The 19,872-nt window shown below is 42.6% G+C and overlaps 2 protein-coding genes across 2 annotated transcripts in view; one reads left to right on the top strand and one right to left on the bottom strand.

Moving 5' to 3' along the window:
* The window catches only part of LOC139421752 (NLR family CARD domain-containing protein 3-like), a 1,082,035-nt gene that overhangs the window by 349,248 nt on the left and 712,915 nt on the right, over positions 1 to 19,872 (bottom strand). The window lies entirely within an intron of this gene.
* LOC139422507 (deoxyribonuclease-1-like) lies at positions 586 to 18,642 on the top strand. The gene is made up of 8 exons (XM_071173665.1): positions 586 to 732; positions 1,125 to 1,213; positions 1,328 to 1,414; positions 1,712 to 1,827; positions 11,873 to 11,985; positions 13,744 to 13,898; positions 14,258 to 14,351; positions 18,427 to 18,642. Exons 1-8 carry the CDS (start codon positions 592 to 594, stop codon positions 18,490 to 18,492), a joined length of 861 nt encoding a protein of 286 aa, XP_071029766.1. The 5' UTR covers positions 586 to 591; the 3' UTR covers positions 18,493 to 18,642.

Genomic DNA, 19,872 nt, shown 5'->3' with positions numbered 1-19,872 from the left:
CTACCACTCCTGCCGTCTCTAGAGAGTTGAAAACAGCAGGTCTGGGACAGGTAGCACGTCTGGTGAACAGGTCAGGGTTCCATAGCCGCAGGCAGAACAGTTGAAACTGGAGCAGCAGCAGGGCCAGGTGGACTGGGGACAGCAAGGAGTCATAATGCCAGTTAGTCCTGAGGCATGGTCCTAGGGCTCAGGTCCTCCGAGAGAGAGAAAGAAAGAAAGAAAGAGAGAGAGAAAGAATGAAAGAGAGAGAAAGAGAAAAAGAGAGAATTAGAGAGCATACTTAAATTCACACAGGACACTGGATAAGACAGGAAAAGTACTCCAGATATAACAGACTGACCCTAGCCCCCCGACACATAAACTACTGCAGCATAAATACTGGAGGCTGAGACAGGAGGGGTCAGGAGACACTGTGGCCCTGTCCACCGATACCCCAGGACAGGGCCAAACAGGCAGGATATAACCCCATATCTAACCTCTAATCCCTGACCTCCAGAATGTGTGTGGCCTGTAATATCTGACCTCTAATCCCTGACCTCCAGGACGTGTGTGTGGCCTGTAATATCTGACCTCTAACCCCTGACCCCTAGAATGCGTGTAGCCTGTCTGTTAGTGCTGTTCCTATTGGCCCTGGTGCAGCTGGGAGGCTGTCTGCTGCTAGGAGCCTTCAACATCAAGACATTCGGAGACAAGAAGTCCTCCAACTCAAGCCTCATGGACATCATCACTCAGGTAGAGCTTTATCTCATAACATCACATTGTAACACTTTATCTCATGACATCATAATGTAATGTTTTATCTCATGACATCACAATGTAACATTTTATCTCATAACATCACAATGTAACGTTTTATCTCATGACATCACAATGTAACGTTTTATCTCATAACATCATAATGTAACGTTTTATCTCATGACATCACAATGTAACGTTTTATCTCACGACATCACAATGTAACGTTTTATCTCATGACATCACAATATAATGTTTTATCTCATAACATCTTGGGACTAAAAGTGATTGTAGATTCTCCATTTGAAAGTACTTCTTAGTCCAAGACCAGGCTGTGTCCGGGAACCTTAGTTGTTATTCATTTAGATGATGATTGTTTTATGTATTAGATAGTGCACCGTTATGATATCGTGCTGATCCAAGAAGTAAGAGACACTGACCTATCAGCAACCAACAAACTGATGCAGCACGTCAACAAGTAAGACCAATCACAGCCCTGAAACAATATTACATCCACTAACCAATGACAGCCCCTCCGATATAAAGACTTTGTAATGTGTGTTGTCTAATAACTATATTTCTTTGTTGTCAGAGGCTTGTCTCCCTATAGGTACAGTCACATTGTCAGCGAGGAACTGGGCCGCAGTACCTACACAGAGAGATACCTCTACCTGTACAGGTAATATACAGAGAGATACCTCTATCTGTACAGGTAATATACAGAGAGATACCTCTACCTGTACAGGTAATATACAGAGAGATACCTCTACCTGTACAGGTAATATATGTAATATACAGAGAGACACCTCTATCTGTACAGGTAATATACAGAGAGATACCTCTACCTATACAGGTAATATACAGAGAGATACCTCTATCTGTACAGGTTCTGTTCTGCTCTGTACTGTGTCGTTCTGTGCTGCACTAACCACTGAAACCATCTCCTAAAGCGTGTGTTTGTCCTGTTATATGATAGAGAGGAGACGGTCTCTGTGGCTAAGAACTACACGTACGATGACGGCTGTGAGCCCTGCGGTACAGATACCTTCATCAGAGAACCCTTCATTGTCATGTTCTCCTCGAACTACACAGGTAGAAGGGGAGGGGAGGGGGGGGGTTGATGGGGAGAGGTGGGAGGGGGAGGGAGAGGGGGAATGAGAGGGAGAGAGAGATTCCGTGTGTGTGTGAGAGAGAGAGAGAGAGAGGAGGAAAAATAAGAGGTTCCCTTACATAAAAAAATAATTAACTCAAAAAACATGTGTATTTGTTTCCATTAGTCCATTAGTCCTGTTGATACAGTCAGTCCATTAGTCCTGTTGATACAGTCAGTCCATTAGTCCTGTTGATACAGTCAGTCCATTAGTCCTGTTGATACAGTCAGTCCATTAGTCCTATTGATACAGTCAGTCCATTAGTCCTGTTGATACAGTCAGTCCATTAGTCCTGTTGATACAGTCAGTCCATTAGTCCTGTTGATACAGTCAGTCCATTAGTCCTGTTGATACAGTCAGTCCATTAGTCCTGTTGATGCAGTCAGTCCATTAGTCCTGTTGATACAGTCAGTCCATTAGTCCTGTTGATACAGTCAGTCCATTAGTCCTGTTGATACAGTCAGTCCATTAGTCCTGTTGATACAGTCAGTCCATTAGTCCTGTTGATACAGTCAGTCCATTAGTCCATTAGTCCATTAGTCCATTAGTCCTGTTGATACAGTCAGTCCATTAGTCCTGTTGATACAGTCAGTCCATTAGTCCTGTTGATACAGTCAGTCCATTAGTCCATTAGTCCTGTTGATACAGTCAGTCCATTAGTCCTGTTGATACAGTCAGTCCATTAGTCCTGTTGATACAGTCAGTCCATTAGTCCTGTTGATACAGTCAGTCCATTAGTCCTGTTGATACAGTCAGTCCATTAGTCCTGTTGATACAGTCAGTCCATTAGTCCTGTTGATACAGTCAATCCATTAGTCCTGTTGATACAGTCAGTCCATTAGTCCTGTTGATACAGTCAGTCCATTAGTCCTGTTGATACAGTCAGTCCATTAGTCCTGTTGATACAGTCAGTCCATTAGTCCTGTTGATACAGTCAGTCCATTAGTCCTGTTGATACAGTCAGTCCATTAGTCCTGTTGATACAGTCAGTCCATTAGTTCATTAGTCCTGTTGATACAGTCAGTCCATTAGTCCTGTTGATACAGTCAGTCCATTAGTCCTGTTGATACAGTCAGTCCATTAGTCCTGTTGATACAGTCAGTCCATTAGTCCTGTTGATACAGTCAGTCCATTAGTCCTGTTGATACAGTCAGTCCATTAGTCCTGTTGATACAGTCAGTCCATTAGTCCATTAGTCCTGTTGATACAGTCAGTCCATTAGTCCTGTTGATACAGTCAGTCCATTAGTCCATTAGTCCTGTTGATACAGTCAGTCCATTAGTCCTGTTGATACAGTCAGTCCATTAGTCCATTAGTCCTGTTGATACAGTCAGTCCATTAGTCCATTAGTCCTGTTGATACAGTCAGTCCATTAGTCCTGTTGATACAGTCAGTCCATTAGTCCTGTTGATACAGTCAGTCCATTAGTCCTGTTGATACAGTCAGTCCATTAGTCCTGTTGATACAGTCAGTCCATTAGTCCATTAGTCCTGTTGATACAGTCAGTCCATTAGTCCTGTTGATACAGTCAGTCCATTAGTCCTGTTGATACAGTCAGTCCATTAGTCCTGTTGATACAGTCAGTCCATTAGTCCATTAGTCTTGTTGATACAGTCAATCCATTAGTCCATTAGTCCTGTTGATACAGTCAGTCCATTAGTCCATTAGTCCTGTTGATACAGTCAGTCCATTAGTCCTGTTGATACAGTCAGTCCATTAGTCCTGTTGATACAGTCAGTCCATTAGTCCTGTTGATACAGTCAGTCCATTAGTCCATTAGTCCTGTTGATACAGTCAGTCCATTAGTCCTGTTGATACAGTCAGTCCATTAGTCCTGTTGATACAGTCAGTCCATTAGTCCTGTTGATACAGTCAGTCCATTAGTTCATTAGTCCTGTTGATACAGTCAGTCCATTAGTCCTGTTGATACAGTCAGTCCATTAGTCCTGTTGATACAGTCAGTCCATTAGTCCTGTTGATACAGTCAGTCCATTAGTCCTGTTGATACAGTCAGTCCATTAGTCCTGTTGATACAGTCAGTCCATTAGTCCTGTTGATACAGTGAGTCCATTAGTCCATTAGTCCTGTTGATACAGTCAGTCCATTAGTCCTGTTGATACAGTCAGTCCATTAGTCCATTAGTCCTGTTGATACAGTCAGTCCATTAGTCCTGTTGATACAGTCAGTCCATTAGTCCATTAGTCCTGTTGATACAGTCAGTCCATTAGTCCATTAGTCCTGTTGATACAGTCAGTCCATTAGTCCTGTTGATACAGTCAGTCCATTAGTCCTGTTGATACAGTCAGTCCATTAGTCCTGTTGATACAGTCAGTCCATTAGTCCTGTTGATACAGTCAGTCCATTAGTCCATTAGTCCTGTTGATACAGTCAGTCCATTAGTCCTGTTGATACAGTCAGTCCATTAGTCCTGTTGATACAGTCAGTCCATTAGTCCTGTTGATACAGTCAGTCCATTAGTCCATTAGTCTTGTTGATACAGTCAATCCATTAGTCCATTAGTCCTGTTGATACAGTCAGTCCATTAGTCCATTAGTCCTGTTGATACAGTCAGTCCATTAGTCCTGTTGATACAGTCAGTCCATTAGTCCTGTTGATACAGTCAGTCCATTAGTCCTGTTGATACAGTCAGTCCATTAGTCCATTAGTCCTGTTGATACAGTCAGTCCATTAGTCCTGTTGATACAGTCAGTCCATTAGTCCTGTTGATACAGTCAGTCCATTAGTCCTGTTGATACAGTCAGTCCATTAGTCCTGTTGATACAGTCAGTCCATTAGTCCTGTTGATACAGCCAGTCCATTAGTCCTGTTGATACAGTCAATCCATTAGTCCATTAGTCCTGTTGATACAGTCAGTCCATTAGTCCATTAGTCCTGTTGATACAGTCAGTCCATTAGTCCATTAGTCCTGTTGATACAGTCAGTCCATTAGTCCTGTTGATACAGTCAGTCCATTAGTCCTGTTGATACAGTCAGTCCATTAGTCCTGTTGATACAGTCAGTCCATTAGTCCTGTTGATACAGCCAGTCCATTAGTCCTGTTGATACAGTCAGTCCATTAGTCCTGTTGATACAGTCAGTCCATTAGTCCATTAGTCCTGTTGATACAGTCAATCCATTAGTCCATTAGTCCTGTTGATACAGTCAGTCCATTAGTCCATTAGTCCTGTTGATACAGTCAGTCCATTAGTCCATTAGTCCTGTTGATACAGTCAGTCCATTAGTCCTGTTGATACAGTCAGTCCATTAGTCCTGTTGATACAGTCAGTCCCAGGATGTGTTGCGTGTCAGCAGGCAAGTTTTCAAGATATTAGACTTTCAAGAAGCAAAGTGTCATGAAGCATTTTGCATCATAAAGTTGCACCATCGAGAGCATCCTGACGGGTTGCATCACCGCCTGGTATGGCAACTGTTCGGCATCCGATCGTAAGGCGCTACAGAGGGTAGTGCGCACGGCCCAGTACATCACTGGGGCCAAGCTTTCTGCCATCCAGGACATACTAGGCGGTGTCAGAGGAAGGCCCAAAAAATTGTCAAAGACTCCAGTCACCCCAGTCATAGACTGTTTTCTGCTACCGCACAGCAAGCGGTACCGGAGCGCCAAGGCTAGGACCAAATGGTCTCAGAGCTCTACGGACAATTCCTTCAACCTCATGGCTTGGTTTTTGCTCTGACATTCACTGTCAACTGTGGTTATCTCGATATAGGACTCGTTTTACTGTGGATATAGATACTTTTGTACCTGTTTCCTCCAGCATCTTCACAAGGTCCTTTGCTGTTGTTCTGGGATTGATTTGCACTTTTCGCACCAAAGTACGTTCATCTCTAGGAGACAGAATGCGTCTCCTTCCTGAGCGGTATGACGTCTGCCTGGTCCCATGGTGTTTATACTTGCGTACTATTGTTTGTACAGATGAACTTAGTACCTTCATGTGTTTGGAAATTACTCCCAAGAATGAACCAGACTTGTGGAAGTCTACAATTTTCTTCTGAGGTCTTGGCTGATTTCTTTTGATTTTCCCATGATGTCAGGCACTGAGTTTGAAGGTAGGCCTTGAAATACATCCACAGGTACACCTCCAATTGACTCAAATTATGTCAATTAGCCTATCAGAAGCTTCTAAAGCCATGACATAATTTTCTGGAATTTTCCAAGCTGTTTAAATGCACAGTCAACTTAGTGTATGTAAACCTCTGACCCACTGGAATTGTGATACAGTGAATTATAAGTGAAATAATCTGTCTGTAAACAATTGTTGTAAAAATTACTTGCACAAAGTAGATGTCCTAACCGACTTGCCAAAACTATAGTTTGTTAACAATACATTTGTGGAGTGGTTGAAAACTAGTTTTAATGACTCCAACCTAAGTGTATGTAAACTTCCCACTTCAACTGTCTGTCTCCATCACCTCCCTTTGGTTCCTTCCCCGTTATTGTTTCTGGTCCAGTGTTCATGTCTGTACCCGTGTTCCTTGTTTTGTTCTATGTTCATTTATTAAATACACTCCCTGAACCTGCTTCCCGACTTCCAGCGTTACAGTTCCATCTAGTCTATCTATATCATCTATGATATTCATCTCGTCTATGAGACCAGGCTGAATATCTAGTCTATCTATGTCATCTATGATGTACATCTCGTCTATGAGACCAGGCTGAATATCTAGCCTATCTATATCATCTATGATATACATCTCGTCTATGAGACCAGGCTGAATATCTAGTCTATCTATGTCATCTATGATATACATCTCGTCTATGAGACCAGGCTGAATATCTAGTCTTTCTATGTCATCTATGATATACATCTCGTCTATGAGACCAGGCTGAATATCTAGTCTATCTATGTCATCTATGATATACATCTCGTCTATGAGACCAGGCTGAATATCTAGTCTATCTATATCATCTATGATATACATCTCGTCTATGAGACCAGGCTGAATATCTAGTCTATCTATGTCATCTATGATATACATCTCGTCTATGAGACCAGGCTGAATATCTAGTCTATCTATGTCATCTATGATATACATCTCGTCTATGAGACCAGGCTGAATATCTAGTCTATCTATGTCATCTATGATATACATCTCGTCTATGAGACCAGGCTGAATATCTAGTCTATCTATGTCATCTATGATATACATCTCGTCTATGAGACCAGGCTGAATATCTTGTCTATCTATATCATCTATGATATACATCTCGTCTATGAGACCAGGCTGAATATCTAGTCTATCAATATCATCTATGTTATACATCTCGTCTATGAGACCAGGCTGAATATCTAGTCTATCTATGTCATCTATGATATACATCTCGTCTATGAGACCAGGCTGAATATCTAGTCTATCTATGTCATCTATGATATACATCTCGTCTATGAGACCAGGCTGAATATCTAGTCTATCTATGTCATCTATGATATACATCTCGTCTATGAGACCAGGCTGAATATCTAGTCTATCTATGTCATCTATGATATACATCTCGTCTATGAGACCAGGCTGAATATCTAGTCTATCTATGTCATCTATGATATACATCTCGTCTATGAGACCAGGCTGAATATCTAGTCTATCTATGTCATCTATGATATACATCTCGTCTATGAGACCAGGCTGAATATCTAGTCTATCTATGTCATCTATGATATACATCTCGTCTATGAGACCAGGCTGAATATCTAGTCTATCTATATCATCTATGATATACATCTCGTCTATGAGACCAGGCTGAATATCTAGTCTATCTATGTCATCTATGATATACATCTCGTCTATGAGACCAGGCTGAATATCTAGTCTATCTATGTCATCTATGATATACATCTCGTCTATGAGACCAGGCTGAATATCTAGTCTATCTATGTCATCTATGATATACATCTCGTCTATGAGACCAGGCTGAATATCTAGTCTATCTATGTCATCTATGATATACATCTCGTCTATGAGACCAGGCTGAATATCTTGTCTATCTATATCATCTATGATATACATCTCGTCTATGAGACCAGGCTGAATATCTAGTCTATCAATATCATCTATGTTATACATCTCGTCTATGAGACCAGGCTGAATATCTAGTCTATCTATATCATCTATGATATACATCTCGTCTATGAGACCAGGCTGAATATCTAGTCTATCTATATCATCTATGATATACATCTCGTCTATGAGACCAGGCTGAATATCTAGTCTATCTATATCATCTATGATATACATCTCGTCTATGAGACCAGGCTGAATATCTAGTCTATCTATATCATCTATGATATACATCTCGTCTGAGACCAGGCTGAATATCTAGTCTATCTATATCATCTATGATATACATCTCGTCTGAGACCAGGCTGAATATCTAGTCTATCTATATCATCTATGATATACATCTTGTCTATGAGACCAGGCTGAATATCTAGTCTATCTATATCATCTATGATATACATCTCGTCTATGAGACCAGGCTGAATATATAGTCTATCTATATCATCTATGATATACATCTCGTCTATGAGACCAGGCTGAATATCTAGTCTATCTATGTCATCTATGATATACATCTCGTCTATGAGACCAGGCTGAATATCTAGTCTATCTATATCATCTATGATATACATCTCGTCTATGAGACCAGGCTGAATATCTAGTCTATCTATATCATCTATGATATACATCTCGTCTATGAGACCAGGCTGAATATCTAGTCTATCTATATCATCTATGATATACATCTCATCTATGAGACCAGGCTGAATATCTAGTCTATCTATGTCATCTATGATATACATCTCGTCTGTGAGACCAGGCTGAATATCTAGTCTATCTATATCATCTATGATATACATCTCGTCTGTGAGACCAGGCTGAATATCTAGTCTATCTATATCATCTATGATATACATCTCGTCTATGAGACCAGGCTGAATATCTAGTCTCTCTATGTCATCTATGATTTACATCTCGTCTGTGAGACCAGGCTGAATATCTAGTCTATCTATATCATCTATGATATACATCTCGTCTATGAGACCAGGCTGAATATCTAGTCTATCTATATCATCTATGATATACATCTCGTCTATGAGACCAGGCTGAATATCTAGTCTATCTATGTCATCTATGATATACATCTCGTCTATGAGACCAGGCTGAATATCTAGTCTATCTATATCATCTATGATATACATCTCGTCTATGAGACCAGGCTGAATATCTAGTCTATCTATATCATCTATGATATACATCTCGTCTATGAGACCAGGCTGAATATCTAGTCTATCTATGTCATCTATGATATACATCTCGTCTATGAGACCAGGCTGAATATCTAGTCTATCTATGTCATCTATGATATACATCTCGTCTATGAGACCAGGCTGAATATCTAGTCTATCTATGTCATCTATGATATACATCTCGTCTATGAGACCAGGCTGAATATCTAGTCTATCTATGTCATCTATGATATACATCTCGTCTATGAGACCAGGCTGAATATCTAGTCTATCTATGTCATCTATGATATACATCTCGTCTATGAGACCAGGCTGAATATCTAGTCTATCTATATCATCTATGATATACATCTCGTCTATGAGACCAGGCTGAATATCTAGTCTATCTATGTCATCTATGATATACATCTCGTCTATGAGACCAGGCTGAATATCTAGTCTATCTATGTCATCTATGATATACATCTCGTCTATGAGACCAGGCTGAATATCTAGTCTATCTATGTCATCTATGATATACATCTCGTCTATGAGACCAGGCTGAATATCTAGTCTATCTATGTCATCTATGATATACATCTCGTCTATGAGACCAGGCTGAATATCTTGTCTATCTATATCATCTATGATATACATCTCGTCTATGAGACCAGGCTGAATATCTAGTCTATCAATATCATCTATGTTATACATCTCGTCTATGAGACCAGGCTGAATATCTAGTCTATCTATATCATCTATGATATACATCTCGTCTATGAGACCAGGCTGAATATCTAGTCTATCTATATCATCTATGATATACATCTCGTCTATGAGACCAGGCTGAATATCTAGTCTATCTATATCATCTATGATATACATCTCGTCTATGAGACCAGGCTGAATATCTAGTCTATCTATATCATCTATGATATACATCTCGTCTGAGACCAGGCTGAATATCTAGTCTATCTATATCATCTATGATATACATCTCGTCTGAGACCAGGCTGAATATCTAGTCTATCTATATCATCTATGATATACATCTTGTCTATGAGACCAGGCTGAATATCTAGTCTATCTATATCATCTATGATATACATCTCGTCTATGAGACCAGGCTGAATATATAGTCTATCTATATCATCTATGATATACATCTCGTCTATGAGACCAGGCTGAATATCTAGTCTATCTATGTCATCTATGATATACATCTCGTCTATGAGACCAGGCTGAATATCTAGTCTATCTATATCATCTATGATATACATCTCGTCTATGAGACCAGGCTGAATATCTAGTCTATCTATATCATCTATGATATACATCTCGTCTATGAGACCAGGCTGAATATCTAGTCTATCTATATCATCTATGATATACATCTCATCTATGAGACCAGGCTGAATATCTAGTCTATCTATGTCATCTATGATATACATCTCGTCTGTGAGACCAGGCTGAATATCTAGTCTATCTATATCATCTATGATATACATCTCGTCTGTGAGACCAGGCTGAATATCTAGTCTATCTATATCATCTATGATATACATCTCGTCTATGAGACCAGGCTGAATATCTAGTCTCTCTATGTCATCTATGATTTACATCTCGTCTGTGAGACCAGGCTGAATATCTAGTCTATCTATATCATCTATGATATACATCTCGTCTATGAGACCAGGCTGAATATCTAGTCTATCTATATCATCTATGATATACATCTCGTCTATGAGACCAGGCTGAATATCTAGTCTATCTATGTCATCTATGATATACATCTCGTCTATGAGACCAGGCTGAATATCTAGTCTATCTATATCATCTATGATATACATCTCGTCTATGAGACCAGGCTGAATATCTAGTCTATCTATATCATCTATGATATACATCTCGTCTATGAGACCAGGCTGAATATCTAGTCTATCTATGTCATCTATGATATACATCTCGTCTATGAGACCAGGCTGAATATCTTGAAAAACTTGACTGCTGTAAAACATTTTGGAACTGATTAATGAAGATATTACATCTTTAACTCTCCATTCCGGTGTTTTTCTCCCTCCCTCTCTCCCTCCCCACCTCCCTCCCTTCCTCCCTACCTCCCTCCCTACCTCCCTCCCTCCCTCTCTCCCTCCCTCCCTCCTTCTCTGTCTCCCTCCCCATCTCCCTCCCTCCCCACCTCCCTCTCTCTCTCCCTACCTCCCTCCCCACCTCCCTCCCTCCCTCTCTCCCTCCCTCCCTCCTTCTCTGTCTCCCTCCCCACCTCCTTCTCCCTCCCCACCTCCCTCTCTCCCTCCCTCCCCACCTCCTTCTCTCCCTCCCTCCCTTCCTCCCTCCCTCCCTCCTTCTCTGTCTCCCTCCCCACCTCCCTCCCTCCCTCCCCACCTCCCTCTCTCCCTCCCTCCCCACCTCCCTCTCTCCCTCCCTCCCTCCCTCCCCACCTCCTTCTCTCCCTCCCTCCCTCCCTTCCTCCCCACCTCCCTCTCTCTCCCTCCCCACCTCCCCCCTCCCTCCCCACCTCCCTCCCTCCCCACCTCCCTCTCCCTCCCCACCTCCCTCTCTCCCTCCCTCCCCACCTCCTTCTCTCCCTCCCTTCCTCCCCACCTCCCTCTCTCTCTCCCTCCCCACCTCCCCCCTCCCTCCCCACCTCCCTCCCTCCCTCCCTTCCTCCCCACCTCCCTCTCTCTCCCTCCCCACCTCCCCCCTCCCTCCCTCCCTCTCTTCTAGCTGTGAGTAACTTTGTTTTGATACCTCAACACACGTCTCCAGACTCGGCAGTGAAGGAGGTTGACGCTCTGTACGATGTGGCCGCTGACGTCAGAGCTCGCTGGAACACCAATGTGACTATACAACACACACACACACAGACACACACACAGACACAGGCACACACACAGACACAGGCACACACACACTCCTCCTCTGTAGTAGTTCTGCTAGGGGACTTCAATACTGGCTTTGATTTTATTTTCTCTCTATGGACTCTACACACTGACACACACTGACACACACTGACACACACTGACACATGGACACACACACACTGACACACATGGACACACACACACACTGACACACACACACACTGACACACACTGACACATGGACACACACACACACTGACACACACTGACACACACTGACACATGGACACACACACACACTGACACACACTGACACACACTGACACACACACACACACTGACACACACACACACTGACACACACACACACTGACACACACTGACACACACACACTGACACACACACACACTGACACACACTGACACACACACACACTGACACACACTGACACACACACACACTGACACACACACACACACTGACACACACTGACACACACACACTGACACACATGGACACACACACACTGACACACACTGACACACACACACTGACACACATGGACACACACACTGACACACACACACACTGACACATGTATACTGACTCCACACACACTGACACACACACACACACACTGACACGTGTATACTGACTCCACACACACTAACACACACACTGACACACACACACACACTGACACATGTATACTGACTCCACACACACTAACACACACACTGACACACACACACACACTGACACATGTATACTGACTCCACACACACTGACACACACACACACACACTGACACATGTATACTGACTCCACACACACACGGACATATAACCATCATTTACACTGAGTGTACAAAACATTAAGAACCCCTTCATACTATTGAGTTCTAGAATTTAAATGTATTCCATGTTGAGATTCAATCCCAATATGACCCTTTATATTCATCACAGAAGACTGAAATATAACACAACTGTTAGACATAGAAACACCAGATTCCCCAATATGACCCTTTATATTCATCACAGAAGACTGAAATATAACACAACTGTTAGACATAGAAACACCAGATTCCCCAATATGACCCTTTATATTCATCACAGAAGACTGAAATATAACACAACTGTTAGACATAGAAACACCAGATTCCCCAATATGACCCTTTATATTCATCACAGAAGACTGAAATATAACACAACTGTTAGACATAGAAACACCAGATTCCCATCGTAACAAATGATGCATCTTTATTCATGCCCAGTCATGTGAAATCCATAGATTAGAGCCTAATGAATTTATTTAAACTGACTCATGTCCTTATATGAACTGTAACTCAGTAAAATCTTTGAAATTCTTACATGTTGGGTTTATTGTTTTGTTCAGTGTTGTACTACATTGATGTTGATTGTTGCATTGTGGGGGTTTAGAGACAAGATAAAAGGCATTTCACTGTCCCGGTGCACATAACATTAAAACATGACACTTGACTTGCACACAAAGGTTTGATCGATTGATGAATTGATTGATTGATTTATGAATTGATTGATTGATGAATTGATTGATTGATGAATTGATTGATTGATTGGTCGATTGATTGAGTGATTGATGAATTGATTGATTGATTGATTGGTGAATTGATTGATTGATTGATTGATGAATTGATTGATTGGTTTATGAATTGATTGATGGATTGATGAATTGATTGATTGATTGATTGGCAGGACATAGTGCTGCTGGGGGACTTCAACGCAGGCTGTCGCTACGTCAGTGGATCAGACTGGCAGCGGATACGTCTCTTCACAGACCACAGATACCACTGGCTGATACCTGACCACGCTGACACCACGGTCTCTAACACCGACTGTCCCTATGACAGGTCAGACACCTATACACCTATACACACACTGGCTGATACCTGACCACGCTGACACCACGGTCTCTAACACCGACTGTATCTAAGACAGGTCAGAGACACCTATACACCTATACACATGCAACCACACACACACACACATTTACACACACACACATTTCCAACACACACACAACCTGCCCCCACGACAGGTCAGACCTAGCATACACACTCACTCACTCACTCACACACACACACACACACACACACACACACACACACAAACTCACACACAAACTCACACACACACAAACTCACACACACACAAACTCACACACACACACTCACTCACTCACAGACTAACTGTTGGTCTGGTTGTGAAGGGTGGTGGCCACCACTGAGATGATGAGAGGAGTGGTCCCTGGGTCGGCTGAGGTGTTCAACTACATGACTCACCTGAAGCTCAGCCACAGCACGGTAACAACTCTTAACCCTTAAAGGTGGACTCAGTCAGATGATGTGGCACGAAGTCAACACAATATCAGGTCAATCTACACAACTGATAGCATTGAAGCGCGAGGCTAAACTTTCAATGTTTATGTTTTATTGTCTCGTACACCGGATAGGTGCAGTGTAATGTGTTGTTGTACAGGGTCAGTCATAGTAGTATGATAGGTGTTGTTTTACAGGGTCATAGTAGTATGATAGGTGTTGTTTTACAGGGTCAGTCATAGTAGTATGATAGGTGTTGTTTTACAGGGTCATAGTAGTATGATAGGTGTTGTTTTACAGGGTCAGGCATAGTAGTGTGATAGGTGTTGTTTTACAGGGTCAGTCATAGTAGTATGATAGGTGTTGTTTTACAGGGTCAGTCATAGTAGTATGATAGGTGTTGTTTTACAGGGTCAGTCATAGTAGTATGATAGGTGTTGTTTTACAGGGTCAGTCATAGAGCGAATCAGGGTTAAGTGCCTTGCTCGAGGCCACATGGACAGATTTTTCACCTTGTCGGCTCTGGTATTCGAACCGGCAACATTTGGGTTACTGGACCAACGCTCTAACCCAGTGGTCACCAACTACTGGTCGATGAAGCTGTAGGAACGTTGATTTGAGACATCCGATTGGCCAGCGCAGTATGAGAACTCGATTAAGCCACAGATCTCCCGGTTTTCAGACAAATGATTCGGTTCAAAATGGGAATCAAGTGCACCAACCGCCAACAGGGCTTCTGAATCAAGTGCACCAACAGGGCTTCAGAATCAAGTGCACCAACAGGGCTTCAGAATCAAGTGCACCAACCACCAACAGGGCTTCTGAATCAAGTGCACCAACAGGGCTTCTGAATCAAGTGCACCAACAGGGCTTCAGAATCAAGTGCACCAACAGGGCTTCAGAATCAAGTGCACCAACAGGGCTTCAGAATCAAGTGCACCAACCACCAACAGGGCTTCTGAATCAAGTGCACCAACAGGGCTTCTGAATCAAGTGCACCAACCACCAACAGGGCTTCTGAATCAAGTGCACCAACCACCAACAGGGCTTCTGAATCAAGTGCACCAACCACCAACAGGGCTTCTGAATCAAGTGCACCAACAGGGCTTCAGAATCAAGTGCACCAACCACCAACAGGGCTTCTGAATCAAGTGCACCAACCACCAACAGGGCTTCTGAATCAAGTGCACCAACCACCAACAGGGCTTCTGAATCAAGTGCACCAACCACCAACAGGGCTTCTGAATCAAGTGCACCAACCACCAACAGGGCTTCTGAATCAAGTGCACCAACCACCAACAGGGCTTCTGAATCAAGTGCACCAACCACCAACAGGGCTTCTGAATCAAGTGCACCAACCACCAACAGGGATTCTGAATCAAGTGCACCAACAGGGCTTCAGAATCAAGTGCACCAACCACCAACAGGGCTTCAGAATCAAGTGCACCAACCACCAACAGGGCTTCTGAATCAAGTGCACCAACCACCAACAGGGCTTCTGAATCAAGTGCACCAACCACCAACAGGGCTTCTGAATCAAGTGCACCAACCACCAACAGGGCTTCTGAATCAAGTGCACCAACCACCAACAGGGCTTCTGAATCAAGTGCACCAACCACCAACAGGGCTTCTGAATCAAGTGCACCAACCACCAACAGGGCTTCTGAATCAAGTGCACCAACAGGGCTTCTGAATCAAGTGCACCAACCACCAACAGGGATTCTGAATCAAGTGCACCAACCACCAACAGGGCTTCTGAATCAAGTGCACCAACCACCAACAGGGATTCTGAATCAAGTGCACCAACAGGGCTTCTGAATCAAGTGCACCAACCACCAACAGGGATTCTGAATCAAGTGCACCAACCACCAACAGGGCTTCTGAATCAAGTGCACCAACCACCAACAGGGATTCTGAATCAAGTGCCCCAACAGGGCTTCTGAATCAAGTGCACCAACCACCAACAGGGCTTCTGAATCAAGTGCACCAACCACCAACAGGGATTCTGAATCAAGTGCCCCAACAGGGCTTCTGAATCAAGTGCACCAACCACCAACAGGGCTTCTGAATCAAGTGCACCAACCACCAACAGGGCAACACAAATACAACAACAAAAGTCAAGCAAGCCTTTATCATTGGCTTTCCTACAGAAATGTTTGGTGATCGACCAGGAATGCCTTGAAGATCGACCAGGAATGCCTTGAAGATCGACCAGGAATGCCTTGAAGATCGACCAGTGGATGGCGATCGACCCAGTTGGTGACCACTGCTCTAACCAATAGGCTACCTGCCCTAAACTTCTCCTCTGCTCAGGTCCCGTAGCTACCACGTTGTAGCAGCGTGAAGAGCACCTGTGCAGGTACATTTTGGGACTGTGTCAAGAGCAAAGTCCCAGCAAGGGCTCATTTCAATGTCATCTCACTGAGTCTACCTTTAACCAAAAAAAAATGATATTTTGGGTTGTTGAAGATTTATTTCTTAGCCGTTCATATGGTACAAGGATTCTCTACACTTGCTAGTTTTGTCACATACAATGAAATTAGGGGAACTGTTAGAATTTTAGCAACCAGGAAATGGAGGAGCGATTTCTGCATATTTCCCCTTAAACTCAAGTCAGGCTTCCCCTCAACAGTAAATAAACTCTTATCTCTAGTCTGTGCATTTCTACACAATTTAAAAACTCTCAGCAAAAACAAGCAAAATTGACTCAGTCAATAAGAGACTGAACATTCACCTCAGTCAATAGGAGACTTAACATTCACCTTAGTCAATAAGAGACTGAACATTCACCTCAGTCAATAAGAGACTGAACATTCACCTCAGTCAATAGGAGACATTCACCTCAGTCAATAGGAGACTGGACATTCACCTCAGTCAATAAGAGACTGAACATTCACCTCAGTCAATAGGAGACTGAACATTCACCTCAGTCAATAAGAGACTGAACATTCACCTCAGTCAATAAGAGACTGAACATTCACCTCAGTCAATAAGAGACTGAACATTCACCTCAGTCAATAAGAGACTGAACATTCACCTCAGTCAATAGGAGACATTCACCTCAGTCAATAGGAGACTGAACATTCACCTCAGTCAATAAGAGACTGAACATTCACCTCAGTCAATAAGAGACTGAACATTCACCTCAGTCAATAAGAGACTGAACATTCACCTCAGTCAATAAGAGACTGAACATTCACCTCAGTCAATAGGAGACTGAACATTCACCTCAGTCAATAAGAGACTGAACATTCACCTCAGTCAATAGGAGACTGAACATTCACCTCAGTCAATAAGAGACTGAAAATTCACCTCAGTCAATAAGAGACTATACATTCACCTCAGTCAATAAGAGACTGAACATTCACCTCAGTCAATAAGAGACTGAACATTCACCTCAGTCAATAAGAGACTGAACATTCACCTCAGTCAATAGGAGACATTCACCTCAGTCAATAGGAGACTGGACATTCACCTCAGTCAATAAGAGACTGAACATTCACCTCAGTCAATAGGAGACTGAACATTCACCTCAGTCAATAAGAGACTGAACATTCACCTCAGTCAATAGGAGACTGAACATTCACCTCAGTCAATAGGAGACTGAACATTCACCTCAGTCAATAGGAGACTGAACATTCACCTCAGTCAATAAGAGACTGAACATTCACCTCAGTCAATAAGAGACTGAAAATTCACCTCAGTCAATAAGAGACTGAACATTCACCTCAGTCAATAAGAGACTGAACATTCACCTCAGTCAATAAGAGACTGAACATTCACCTCAGTCAATAAGAGACTGAACATTCACCTCAGCCAATAGGAGACTGAACATTCACCTCAGCCAATAGGAGACTGAACATTCACCTCAGCCAATAGGAGACTGAACATTCACCTCAGCCAATAAGAGACTGAACATTCACCTCAGCCAATAGGAGACAGCTACTTGTATTTGACTTCTAATCAGGATGATTTTAGTAGCCCATTTTAAATCTTTGGTGTTGAGCTAGGTAGAGTAAGTGTCTTACTGGTACAGCTCTACTCTCTCTCCCCCTCTCAGGCATTGGCTGTCAGCGACCACTACCCCGTTGAGGTGAAGCTGATTGGTCACGCCCCTGCTGCATGAGCCCGCCTCCAGGAAGTGTTCCGACACTCTCAAATGGCACCCTATTCGCTGCGTAGTGCACTACTTTGGACCAGAGCCTTCTATAGAGAATAGGGTGCCAGTTGAGTGTCATCGCCATGACGCGTTTCAATAAAACTCAGTCTAACTGTTATTGTTTGTGTCCAACATCCAAGCTGAAACAAGTGCTTTATACGGGATGGAAGAGCACGTATGAATTCTACATTCATTTAGGAGTTTGGTTCTGTTAGTCCACTCAGTAACAGCTCAGACACCAGTGGAATGACGTCCAATCAGATGCACCTATTAAACACCCATGGCTACTGTTTTGATCAATTAAACCCAACCGTTTGAAGGTTATAAGATGGCTTCTCTACATATTTAGTCTGTCTCAATCTAAAACATGTGGCTCGGGGTGGTGAAGAGGTCCAGGCCTCTGCCTCTGGACCACATGTACAATGTACCACTGCCAGCACAGGTTTCCTGGTTTAACTCGGTCCTGGGGCCCCACCTGGGTGCATATCAATCAGCTGTGAAGGGGGGGCGACAGGTAGCCTAGAGGTTAGAGGGGCGGCAGGGTAGCTTAGTGGTTAGAGGGGCGGCAGCTCGGTCCCCAACTCGGTCCTGGGGCCCCACCTGGGTGCATATTAACTTTTGTTGCCCTAACACACTACACAGCAGATTCAAATAATCAAAGCTTGATGAGGAGTTGGTTATTTCAAATCAGCTGTGAAGTGCAAAAAAGAAGAAAAACACACCCCCCCGTTGGGGCAGGACAGAATTTAGTCAACCCTGGCCTGAACTAGTGACATCGTGGAACATGAAACTCAACACACATTCCACGGAAGGTATTTTACAGATGTTTACTTGCAAACCAACAGTACAAGGAAAAGATCACAAACATTATGTTCACAGACAAAGGCAAGATGACTTCCTGTACAATCACCTACATCGTAACAGTGCTCGTTGTTTCAGTCCAAACAGTCAAACATTGTGGCAGGGGGAAATAAGGCCGGGGGTGTGTTCATTAGGATCCAAACGAGCCAGAACGAGGAGTGAACTACCTGATTTTGTCCAATAACAAAACGGTTGTTTTCGTTTTCTGTTGCACTACGTTTCGCTACGGTCTACACTAATAAACACACCCCGTGTCGTTTCATGAAGGTTGCAGACAGAAATAGAATGAAATACAGCTGACAAAATGCCCTATATATATATATATACACGTATAATATATATGTATGTATATGTGTGTGTGTATATATATATATATATATATATATATATATATATATATATATATATATACACATACATATATATTATACACATACATATACACATACATATACATATACACATACATACATACATACGACAGGG

Source organism: Oncorhynchus clarkii, chromosome 12, assembly GCF_045791955.1.
Source record: "Oncorhynchus clarkii lewisi isolate Uvic-CL-2024 chromosome 12, UVic_Ocla_1.0, whole genome shotgun sequence".
In the NCBI taxonomy this organism is placed as follows: Eukaryota; Metazoa; Chordata; class Actinopteri; order Salmoniformes; family Salmonidae; genus Oncorhynchus; species Oncorhynchus clarkii.
This window is presented reverse-complemented; position numbering and strand designations above follow the sequence as displayed.

Coding starts and splice junctions, on each gene's coding strand:
- LOC139422507 (XM_071173665.1), top strand. CDS start 592: ATGCGTGTAGCCTGTCTGTTAGTGCTGTTCCTATTGGCCCTGGTGCAG. Junction 733..1,124: donor TCATGGACATCATCACTCAG/GTAGAGCTTTAT, acceptor TTTATGTATTAG/ATAGTGCACCGTTATGATAT. Junction 11,986..13,743: donor GAGCTCGCTGGAACACCAAT/GTGACTATACAA, acceptor ATTGATTGGCAG/GACATAGTGCTGCTGGGGGA.